The 12,214-nt window shown below is 40.7% G+C and overlaps 1 protein-coding gene across 1 annotated transcript; it reads left to right on the top strand.

Annotated features, from left to right (window-relative positions):
* The first annotated feature begins 741 nt into the window (after positions 1-741).
* ZNF705D (zinc finger protein 705D) lies at positions 742-5,648 on the top strand. Its single transcript, XM_012498565.2, is given in 5 exon segments — positions 742-753; positions 2,392-2,518; positions 3,296-3,391; positions 3,923-4,005; positions 5,064-5,648. Coding segments are annotated over 5 exon segments (903 nt in total).
* Positions 5,649-12,214: the final 6,566 nt, after the last annotated feature.

Raw genomic sequence — 12,214 nt, 5'->3', positions numbered from 1 at the left:
ACCATGCCTAGCTAATTTTTGTATTTTTAGTAGAGATGTGGTTTCACCATGCTGGCCAGGCTAGTCTCGAACCCTTGACCTCAGGTGATCTGCCCGCCTTGGCTTCCCAAAGTGCTGGGATTACAGGTGTGAGCCACTGCCCTCGACCCTAAAACAGATTCTTACTTGATTGATTTCCAAGTTCCAAGGGGAAATACAAAAGTCAGAGTTGAGAGAAAGTAAAAGTGGAGTAAGGATTCAGAGGGCTGTGATGGGTGTTGGAGAAACATTGCTAGGGCATAAAGCTAGGATAATAAAATCTGAGAAATCCCACAGTGTTTATCTATAGGTGGAAATCATATTCCACATATGGATGGAGTCAGGGATCCCTGTGTTTTAAAATCAGGGAGGGAATTGAATATCTGGACTTGTGCCAAATAACATACAAAACTCAGTGCTTTTGATGTTCTCATTCACAAGATATCTGTGTTCCTTCTTTGTTAGCAACCATAGTCATAGGCTTCCTAATTTTGACCATGGGAAAAGAGGTGAGGCCTCTGCATGTTTGTGTCTGTTGGTTAGGCTGTGGTGCAGGTGGTGTCACACTTCAGTGAAAGTCTGGCTTTTCATCGCATGTTGATCTCAAAATTGTGCACAAAACTGGTGTCTCTCATGTTCTTTCTCCAGCCTCAGCTTTTCTTAGTGCCTGAAGTGTCTGCAAGTGGAAATCCAGAGGAAGACAGAGAAACTGAGTTCTTGAGGATGCATTCACTAGTGAGTAGGGCAAATGGGCAGTTTTCTCCAATTTGCATGGGTGTTTCATTTTTATTCTTTTTTTTGTTTGTTTTTACAATGCAAAATCCACCCAGCCTGGGTGTTCCAAATGCAATCAGGAGGCTTTCAGGTATCTGGCCTCCAGTTAAGTTTTCTCAGGACTCTAAGTTGGGTATCATGTGTCAAAGACTCCTAAATTATCAATGTAATTTCTAATATTACACTACTTTATTCCTGCCCCTATTAAAGCTATTTACAAAAAAAGATATGAGAGGTTTCATTTATATATTTCTTTTTGTTCTATCCATCCTATAATCTCATAGGGAAATAATTGACCCATTAACAGTACTGTTGGCTGAAATAGACTTAGGATTGTGATGAATGCAGGTGATAGAGATGAGTGAAGAACAGAACATCACAGCCCAACAATGAGTCTGATGTTCTAGCAACTGAGTTCAATAAATCCAGTGTGATAGAACTTGGGCAAGAGCTGTGCAGTGTTGAGGGAAAACAAGAGTTTGATAAAATATATTTGAGCTTTTAAAAACTTTGCGAAAGGACAACTAAAGAAGTCATTATTATTCTTATCCTCATTCATTTTACCTTTTGGTAATTAACCTTTTTACCTTCTGGTAACTGAAAGTAACATATAAGAAATATGATTATTTAATTTTGGTTGCAAACTCAGAAGGAATATAGTAGATAGAGTGCAATTTAGGGTTCTGTGGAAATGCTTTATAACGGCTGGTTAGAAAAAAACAATAAAGAGGCTTTTTTAATCCTTGAACAAGCAAGGTGACAAGGTAAATTTAAAAGAGAAACAATGATAACATGTTTGGATTGCCGAGAGAAAGTTGAGAACAGGAGGCTTCATATCACAGGAATCATCAGACTAAGACTTCCTCAGTATAGCAGCCTCAGCAGTCTTGTCTTGTGCTGCTAGACTGTCTTTAAGCCTTGTCATGAACACCTGAATTATATAACATCAGAGAGACTATATGTATGAATTGAATCCTATATTCTGCATAAAGCTTGTTCAGTTCTGAGGAATGCTGGAGTCTGGTTCATTACTTTCTAACTTTTTAATGAATAAGAGAGCAATGACATATTTAATAAATATTTGCTAGATAGGAAACACGTTTTTTATTAGTTCACTAGATTATTCAAAACACATAATAGGTCTTTTAACCATTTGATTGGTGAGAAACCTGTGATTCATCTAGAGAAATAATTTATTTCATCACCGTCTTGTTTAAAAAGTAGTAAATCATGGTTATTTGCCTTGTGACAAATCTGTAATTTACTTGAAATTCATGGTAAATTTCATCTTATTTAAGAATGTTCAAGTGAAAATGTTATAATCAGTTATGTAGAGGTGATTAACTCATTACTGAAAAATATCTGGGTTATATTATGCCACACCTCATGCGATATTTCTTTATTATAAAGTTTAATGGATTCAGAGTGGGTATGTCTCTGTGAGTGAATCTAAAAGGCAGATACTGAGAATGAACTGGCTGGAACCCAAAACACTGAGTATTCTGCATACCCAGCTCCTAGCTCTGACATCTCAGCCTTCCTGTTCCGGACATTGAAAGGGATTTGTCTGTCTAAACTAAAATGTCTGTGATGTTTCAGAAGAAAGTGACTTTTGAAGATGTAGCTATTGACTTCACTCAGGAAGAGTGGGCCATGATGGACACATCCAAGAGAAAGCTGTACAGAGATGTGATGCTGGAAAATATCAGTCACTTGGTGTCCCTCGGTGAGTCCCTCAACATTCACGTACATATGTAGACACACATTCACTCATTCATTCAATAAGTGTTAGAACAGCTTCCGCCTATCTCACTCTAATCTCTTCTCTGATTCTCTCACAGATCTCATCTGAAAAAAGTTTGAACTGTCGAACTCTATCTGAAAGAAATATCTTTCTTTTTATTGTATTTTATTTAGTTTGTCACTCAATTAGAATGTAATCTTGACAAGAATTTCATGGTTTCTTTGGTACTCAGTCTCTAATACTCAGAACAGACCTGGGAACTTAATGAATATTTTCGATGTATTAAATTAAATATTTTCTAAATAACTCTTCTGCTTTAGTCTATGCTTAGGCTGAGACCAATTAGTGAAAACAATAGCGATATCTTTCCCGTATAGAACACCAATTATTTTTGTAAATCGAATGTTTTTTTTTGTTCTGCATGAGAATAATAATAAACACACAGTGCAGAGATTTAATTACTCTCTTTCTGAAAAGACTGTGTATTGTGCATTGTGTCTTGGAACTTAGGCATGGACTCAGCATTCATAGGTCCTGACTGTTTTGAATTTCCTTTTCCTGATGGACCTTTGGTTTGGATTTATTTTCTAGTCTCACTTTGGGTCAGAAAAATTTTGGGGAGTTTTCTGTGTTCTGGGTCTTGTGGCCTGAGGTGACCTTCACTGTTTATATTCTTCCATGATAGCCTGCCTTACACTTGGTGATAATGCACATTTATTGACAGTGAACTCAAAACACATGTATTCTTTCCACTAACAGGGTACCAGATGAGCAAATCCTATATAATTTTGCAGCTGGAGCAAGGAAAAGAGCTATGGCGGGAAGGAAGAGAATTTCTTCAAGGCCAGAATCCAGGTAAGCAACAGGATCCTGTGCTCTAATAGGAGGAGGTGCTTTGTCAATGAAAAATATCAGATGAATATTAATTAGTGGTTTTATTAAATGAGTGATAATTTCTAAAATGTAGGTTAGGCTACTGGAGCAGAATTCCCTAGACGCTATTATCATTTTGTTCATGTGTCAGATGCTACTCTTGTGTCCTCTTGCCTTTTCTTTTACTTTTGGGAAAAGGATAATTCATGTACATGTTGGGGTTAAACTTTCACTTGCTGACTCTTTTCCTGATACCCCTGTGAAGACTATCCCTCTATTTACCTGCCTGATATGTCATCTCTGTTTTAACTCCTTTCACATCTTAATTTTAAAAATCTTTTCTAATCGCTGACACTGTACAATCTATTTCTTCTATTTAAGTAGTTTCTTCATTTGACACACTTGCCACATTTAAGTGTCAATTTTTGAAAAAAAGTAAATGGGCTTTGGGGCTTTTCAAACAATTTTATTACCATAATACCAACGTAACAATTTATTTTTCCGTTATTTCAGACAGGGAAAGTGCCGTTAAGAAAAAACACATGATATCCATGCATTCTATCATCAGAAAAGACGCACCTACCAGTATGACAATGGTAAGTTTTATAGCTGTGTACATCAGTCATCTAAGTTAAGGACATGGAAATGGATTAAGTTAGTAATGAAGCACAATCACCTAAGTATAATTAGCTTGGCATTAAGTGCTTTCTAAGCAAAAAAAAATTGGATACTTTGAATTTAGTGAATAAATTGACCTGTGTTCTAAACCATAACATGAGATCTCTAAAATAGAACAAGTGTATATACATTGATCATGCCCAGACATTGAAAGATATTGATATCATCACAATTAATGCAATAACTCTGCAGTTGTGATCTTACAGAAGAGAACATATCTGTGTCTGCAGGAGATAATGTGTATGCAAATGCCAATCGAGAAAAATGGCGAGACAAGTCTCAATCATTTTAGGAGATTTATTTGCCAAAGTTAAGGACATGCACCCAGGGGACAGGTGTATGGCTTTTTCCAAAGATGATTTTGAAGGCTCCAAATTTAAAGGGGAAAGGGTGGGATATTGAGAAGTACACAATTTTCATGTAAAAGGTGGGCAGAAAAAACAATCATTCATGTATTTTTCTGGCTCAGTGAATCTGGATTTTTTTACATAAGATGACATAAACAAATGAAGCAGAGGAATAATGCAGGAAAGCTGCATTTTACATAAGACAACATAGGCAAAATGGTGCAGGGAAACAATCAGATATGCATTTGTGTCTGGTGAACTGGGGATGACTTCACCTGTAAAGACAAGCTATCAGTTTGCATTGCCATGGTGTAATTTTAACAGCTCATGAGGAATTTCGCTGTGGGCAAAATATGGGGGAGGGGCGTAGCTTTTCATCTTGTTGCCATATTATTTAGGAACCAGAAGCAGGAGGCAGGTTTGTGTGACCCAGTTCCCAGCTTGAATTTTCCCTTTGGTTAAATGAGTTTGGGGTCCCAAAATTTAATTTCCTTTCACACCAGTAACATTGGAAAGATTTCAACTGGGATCTGCCACTGAAGGGTTGGTCTAGGATTCAAAGGTATTGAAATGAATGTATAGATGTATGTGGGTAAATCATTAAGAGCTTTTAATCTTTGTCCCCAAAGGAGAACTCTCTCATTCTGGAGGATCCTTTTGAATGTAATGATTCCGGAGAAGATTGCACTCACAGTTCCACGATAACTCAGTATTTGTTAACTCATAGTGGAAACAAACTTTACGTCAGCAAACAGTGTGGAAAATCCCTTAGTAATCAGTTGTCCCCTAAACCGCATAAACAAGCTCATACTAAAGGTAAATCATATCAATGTAATCTGTGTGAAAAGGCCTATACTAATTGCTTTCACCTTAGACGGCACAAGATGACTCACACTGGAGAGAGGCCATATGCATGTCATCTATGTGGGAAAGCCTTCACTCAGTGTTCTCACCTTAGAAGACATGAGAAAACTCACACAGGAGAGAGACCGTATAAGTGTCATCAGTGTGGGAAAGCCTTTATTCAATCCTTTAACCTTCGAAGACATGAGAGAACTCACCTTTGAAGGAAGTGTTATGAATGTGATAAAAGTGGGAAAGCCTTTAGTCAAAGCTCTGGCTTTAGAGGAAACAAAAGAATTCACACTGGAGAGAAACCACATGCTTGTCTTCTATGTGGGAAGGCCTTCAATCTATCTTCCAACCTTAGATGATATGAGAGAACACGCACTGGAGAAAAGCCATATGAATGCCATTTATGTGGGAAAGCCTTCAGTCAATGTACTAATCTTAAATAGCATCAGAAAATTCACGCTGGAGAGAAAATTATAAACGTCTTCAGAACATATTCTGACTTTAGATGACATGGTGTTAGGAATGACGAATGTAAGGAATGTGAAAGAGACTTCAGCTGTAGTTGTAGCATCTAAACATGGCAAAGGACTCACATTTTGAAGAAATACTGTAATCAACATGGAAGACCCTTCAGTTACCTTTATTCTTCAGTCCACATCAATAAATTCATATGGAAGAGAAATTGTATGACAAGTATGTACTGAAGACTTGTTAGTGATCTGATCATAAATGACATGAGAGAGCTGAAACTGTCAACATAATAAACTAAAAGTCTTCAGCAACAGCTTTAACTTAAAACATGTGGGACTTTCAGGTAGAGAATCTTTAGCTCTGCACTCAGTGTGAAAATGTTTTTATTTGCAATTTATTGTCAAATAACATAAGAAAACTTTACTTGGATAAACCCTTTATTTGTATTTTCTGTGAATAAACATTCAGCCAAGCACCAGGCTTGATGTTCACAAGAAAACCCAGTGATAAAATGCTGCTAAAATGGAAAATAAGAGAGGAAATCCTTTATAAGCTAAATAGGAAGGGAAAGTCTTTCCAAGGGCAATGAATTCTCTTGGAATACCAACTACTTCTTACCGGAGAAGTTAGGCAATGAAAAATCATGAGAAATCCTTTCTTCATAGAGCAACAATTGTGGCACATGTGAGATTTCACACTGAACAAAACGCAGCGTCTTGAAAGGAGAAAATTCTTTAGTGATAATTCATTTCTTAGTTGACATTAAGTTTCTCACATTAAGGAGCTGTCAAACTTGAAAATTACTGTGGAGAAACCTGATAGATTTCTTATCAGAAAAGTGAGTCAAAAAGGTGGACCTGTAGAAAAAACTCTTAACACATACTTTAGCAAAATAATTCAGAAATTTGAGAAAATGTCTATTCATAGAAACGTGGCACGTAAATGTATAATAGCAAAGTGACCAGGGAATAAATTGAATGCAGAATTATATAAGAAATCTCATTAAACTTTTCCAAAAGATCAATACTTACAAATATTGAAAGAATACAATCGGTTGTTCAAAAAACTTAGTATGTTGGCGAAGTCCTTGTTTCATTTATGTAGCCCTAACAAATCGATTTGCATCTGCACTCCTTGGCTGAGATTCTTGGTCGAGATTCTACCCCAACTTCTGAGTCTCCCCAGTCTTCAACAGCTCTTTCCTCACAGCTCACCTCCCCTTACTGCAATGTCCACTAAAACCACTCGTTTCCATCCAACCCTCGAGTTGACACACCAGGGATCTTCAGCCCCACTTGCCAGATTTCTCTAGGGTGTCATTGCATAGATTTAGCAGGGAAATGGAGGCTGTATCAAAGACACCTAGTATATGCATTTGGGTGTCCCCAGGCCTTGCCTCTGTCTCTGAGCAGTTACCTGGGATCAGAGAATAAGGCAGCTCTTCTCTTCTATCCCTCAGAAGACTCTTGAAATTTCATCCCTGGAGCCTCTCTAACTGGAGGTAGCAGTTCATCTCATGGCATCCCACATTTTATTCAGGTAAGTCCTGAGTTATTACACAGAGACAGACACAGCTGTGCTCCTTTTACTGCAGTCCAGAAGGTAAAACACCAGCATGATAAAACAGCTGAACATGTCAGCCACCTTGCAAGCCTTTCCTATATTTGATTCAATGTACTTTTCCCAAAGAAATATGAAAGTTCTCACAGAGGGGGCCTCCTCTGCCTTGTCCTCAGAATTGGAAAATGTATTGTCCATCAAGGAGCCTCAGTACTGAACCAAAAACTCAAGAGAAAATGTTTCCTGAGTATCAAGTGGGATGACTTGAAATTTTGCCAAACAGGCACAATCTTAATACGATAGGCCTTACTAAGTCTAAATGGCCTTATCCATGGTTGAAATTGACACATCGTTATATTAAAAAATCTCCACAACTGATTGATTTTACTCTGCAGCCAGGGTTTATGTCAAGTGTGAGGATAATGAGCAAGAAAGTCAAGCCCTTGGCAAACTGGTTGGAGAGGCAAGGACTGTGTCCACGCAGAGCTCATAATCATTATTTATTGTTTAATCCATTTAATTAAATATGTAATTTACCCACAAACTGTGGCTGACATTTTATGTACTCCTGAGCCGCATTAAGATGTACTATTTGTGCTGTGAAATTCTACGGGATTTGACAAATGTATGGTGGCAGATCTCCAGCCATTATTAAAGTGTAACACAGAATATGTCTCTTATTCAAGTTTGTCTTCCCTCCACATAGAGGGAATCAATCGACTTTTGTATACTGATTTTTGAATTTGCTTCTTTATTTCCATCGTCTTTAATTAAAGCACAAGATGTCGTACTCAATTTCCATTTGATCTTCCAAAAGGAAAGTACTGAATAATCTACACCTGAATTTCAGTGATTCAGACTCAGGTCCACCGCTAAGGCCAAACGTCCTGTGCTGCCACCTCATGGCCGGCAGAGGGCAATGAAACCCATCTTTCCCGCCATGCAGGGCGCATGCGCGATCTGCTTCCCTCGGCGGGCCGGGTCTCCAGGGAGGACCTGAGTTTTCTTTACCCATGGGGAGGCGCCATCGCCCTGGTTTTGGAGCTGGGGGCTCCGGGGAGGTTCCGACAGGGGCATTGGAGAGGCCGCTCTTTTTGCAAGGCCTGAGACGGCGGGCCCTGCGCAGGCCGTCCTATTCCGCGCCCTCAGGGCGTCAGTATCCGCCTGAGGCCGGATACCCCCGCTGGGCCCGGAGCATCCTCGGCGCTGCACTCCCAGAGCCCCGCAGAGGCTGAGGTGGCGCGGGGGGCCCCGGCTCCGCGAGAAGCGGCGGCAGCCAGGGCTGGAGGACCCGGGCTCCGGGGCTCCGGGGCGTCTGCCCTGGGTGGGACTGAGCCCATCCAGGGACTGGGACTCTGGGGTTCTGGTGTGGGTGGATCCGGGGCAGGCTCAGGACCAAGTCCGTCTCCTTCCACCAAGAAGCGCCCAGAGGCCGGCGGGAGCTCCGTGTTCACCTCCTCCTCCAGGTGTTTACTTTTCCTTTATTTCTGTGAGGCCAGAAATTGGCGCTGTCCTTCACATCGGTGAATCGGGACCCTAACACTCATTACCTCAGGTTTATTGTTATTGCCATTAACAGTGTTGGTGGCATTATCACTAAGATCATCATGGTTCTTGTTATTGTCATTCATGATTGTTAGCAGGTGTGTTCATCATTTTGTCTCACTATGCATTTTTTTTTTTTTTTTTTTTTTTTGTGGTTAGTTTTGTATGACGTTGAATTGAGCTTCTTTAATCTTGACCAGTGTTGTCAGATTTCTGAAGAGCATTCCGGAGGACAACTCCTGCCTTTCAGCGCAGCCACAGAATTTCGTGGGCACAGGAGGGCGCCTAGAATATTCCCCTTTCATTGTACAGCAGCTTTGGGAAATAGTGGCTGCCTGGCTCTGAGATGAGGTAGAAAAGACTGGATACTGGGGCAAGTGATAGCACCTCCACTGGTGTTTTTATGAAGCTAAGCGCACTGTCTCCCACGTAGACTTAGAATAAAATCTGATGGCTCTAAAGGGCCATGGCTGCCCTTCCTGGGGGTTCCTGGGAACCTTTAAACTTTCTGTGGTTCCTGGTGTAGGTAGGTTGCTAAGTCTGTGCCTCGTATGGTAGCACCAGTCTTTTCTGGGCCAGCAAGGGCACTTAGAATGTTTCCAGAAGCTCAGGCATGCTGTCTCTGTTCCTCCCTTCTATTCAATGGCAATTCACTGGGTCCCTGGCTGACATAGAACATCCTGCAGAAGGTTGGGCTTGGGTGACTTCCTGGCCAGCCTTCCCAGGCGGTCATCTTTGAAAAACTTGAAGAAACTCACAGAGGCCATTCACTGGTATTTCATGACTGCAAGTGGGGTTTCTGGATCCTTGAGTTTACTTAGAATATTTGAATGGCTCTGAATGGCCAAGAAACCCTCCCTGGTCTTAGAAGCTGCCAAAAGCTATTACTGGGCCTCTGAAGAGACTTTTAAATTTTTCCAAGTACATTTGGGCATAGGAAACTTTTCCAGGTCTAGCTGAGCCATCTGAGATCGAGTCCTGAAAAACTGGTGGGTACTGGGGGATCTCATCTTACGAAAGAGCAATTGGTGGCAAAGCTGGGTCTCCAGGACAGCTGTGTGTGTTTATGTCTGTAGAACATGCCTTGTAGTCATCTTTGGTAACTGAACACCATTTGTGAATGGATAAACTATATTCATTGCTGTACAATAATGAAAAATCCATATCAACAATGGCAGTAATAAAAATATTGATGGATATTAACAGGAATGATGATCATCATACTAGTACTAATGGTTTTAATACTGATAATAATACTAACCCTATGGACTTGGGACATATAAATTTTCCATAAGTGGATAATAGGCATAAATATTTGGCTGTGTAGGGTTATTTCGAGTCCCAAAAAGCAATGATGAACATCTAGAACGAGAAGAAAAACAATCTGGAGGTTGGTATGTGCACACCTGGGGACTCCTATGTTAACTTCTGGTGTTTCAGCCTAAGAGGGAATGTTAATATAACCCTGGTCCTGGAACACCATGCTGACCGACACCTACCAGCTTTCAGGAGATAAGACAGCTGGCTGATGCGGCAGGGATCCAGAGAAGTCATGGGTCCAGACCTGCACATGTTGCCCAGTGGCAGAGTTCATGACAAGCAATAAGCCACAGGACAATGTGATTCCCAGCCACCTGGCTGTCATCTGCTCTTTCATGGCCCCTTTCTACTGGTACCTCTAGGCACTCGCATGTCCTCCAGAGGCTGTAGGAGGGCATGACACTCAGTATTCTCCCACCTGCAGGAGGCAAGAAAGATGGAAACAGCTAAATACCATGGCTTCTGGATTTTTTTTGGTGGGCATGGCATATTTTGCATTTGCTTTAATAATGGTGGAACCCAGTTAGTGGCTTGCAATACAGCTCTAAATGACTCTGGACACTTGTAGAGATTTTGACAATTTCCAGAAGGTCACAAGTTCTTCGAGGACTTTTTCATGAGTTCTTTGACTGAAAAGGTGCTTCAAAGAGCTTCTATACTGACTTAGAAAATGTTGCAGAGGCCAGGTGCGGTGGCTTACACCTGTAATCCCAGCACTTTGGGAGGCCAAGGCAGGCGGTTCATGAGGTCAGGAGTTTGAGACCAGTCTGACTAACATGGTGAAACCCCTTCTCTACTAAAAATACAAAAATTAGCCGGGCGTGGTGACACGCAGCTATAATCCCAGCTACTCAGGAGGCTGAGGCAGGAGAATCGCTTGAACCTGGGAGTCGGAGGTTGCAGCGAGGCAAGATCGCGCCACTGGACTCCAGCCTGGGCACCAGAGCGAGACTCTATCTCAAAAAAAAAAAAAAAAAAAGGAAGAAAAAAGAAAATGTTGCAGACACTCTGGTGAACAGATAGGCCCTCTCCTGCCACTCCAGGTAAAAGTTTCTTGGCCACAAACCTGATTTAGCAATATCCCTTCATCTTAGGTGGGTAACACAAAGCCATTCATGACCTATCCAAGCATGGAGGGAGGATTTGACTTAGAAAATTTTTATGTGGACTAGTTGGTGAAAGAAAGTGCATTCTAGGGCTCACAGGCCTACACATAGAGTTGCTATCACATAAAGCATATGTATGAATTCTTTCTGAGCCCATGGCAAGATGAGGGTGCACTTCATCAGTCTCCTATGCTGGTATGAATAGGGACTTGCCTGAAAAATAAAAGAATAATTCAGGAAGCCCATTCTTCTATAGGACACCAGGCAGTACAGTAGGAGTCCTGGAGTTGCTGTGGTATTTATGTTTTAAGGTTGTCTTTTAATCATCTTCAGCAAATTCAACAGTCTTCAGGGACATAAAAAAATTATTCAACATTGCATAAAAACTACCATGAATATATCCATGATAAAGAACTGTACCAATATAATAATAACATTAGTAACAATCATAATGGTGATGATATAAATGTCAATTTAATGAAGAGAGTAATAAAAAAGCAGATACTTAAGAACATATTCCTGTAAGCCTGTGACAATGTTCCCATACGAGCTCTCATGTTATTGATTAGAAGGAGAAGCTTAGGGCTACATCTTGAAATATCTTCTGTGATGGCAAAGAAGAGTGGCAGTAGGGAGAATAATTCTGAGTCACATGAGAGCCTGGGCAAAAGTGGAGATACCTGTGCCACGTGGAAATACATTACAAATGGACTATGGTAAAGGGTCTGGCCAGAGTCTTGCCTGACACAGGTCATACAAAAGCCTTCAGTAGTTCACCCCAAGAAATAGCTGGTCCAGACTGTAGATGAGAGGCTCTGGACAGACAGATCCACACCCGCCTCCTGAGCCTCAGAAGTCTGCTGTGCATCAAACATTAAGCCCCTAGCCTACTGAGAATTCACCTCCCAGCTGGTCTTCTACCA

The sequence above is a fragment of the Nomascus leucogenys genome, chromosome 4 (assembly GCF_006542625.1).
Source record: "Nomascus leucogenys isolate Asia chromosome 4, Asia_NLE_v1, whole genome shotgun sequence".
In the NCBI taxonomy this organism is placed as follows: Eukaryota; Metazoa; Chordata; class Mammalia; order Primates; family Hylobatidae; genus Nomascus; species Nomascus leucogenys.
Note: the sequence above shows the minus strand (reverse complement) of the source record. Positions and strands in the feature narration are given on the sequence as shown.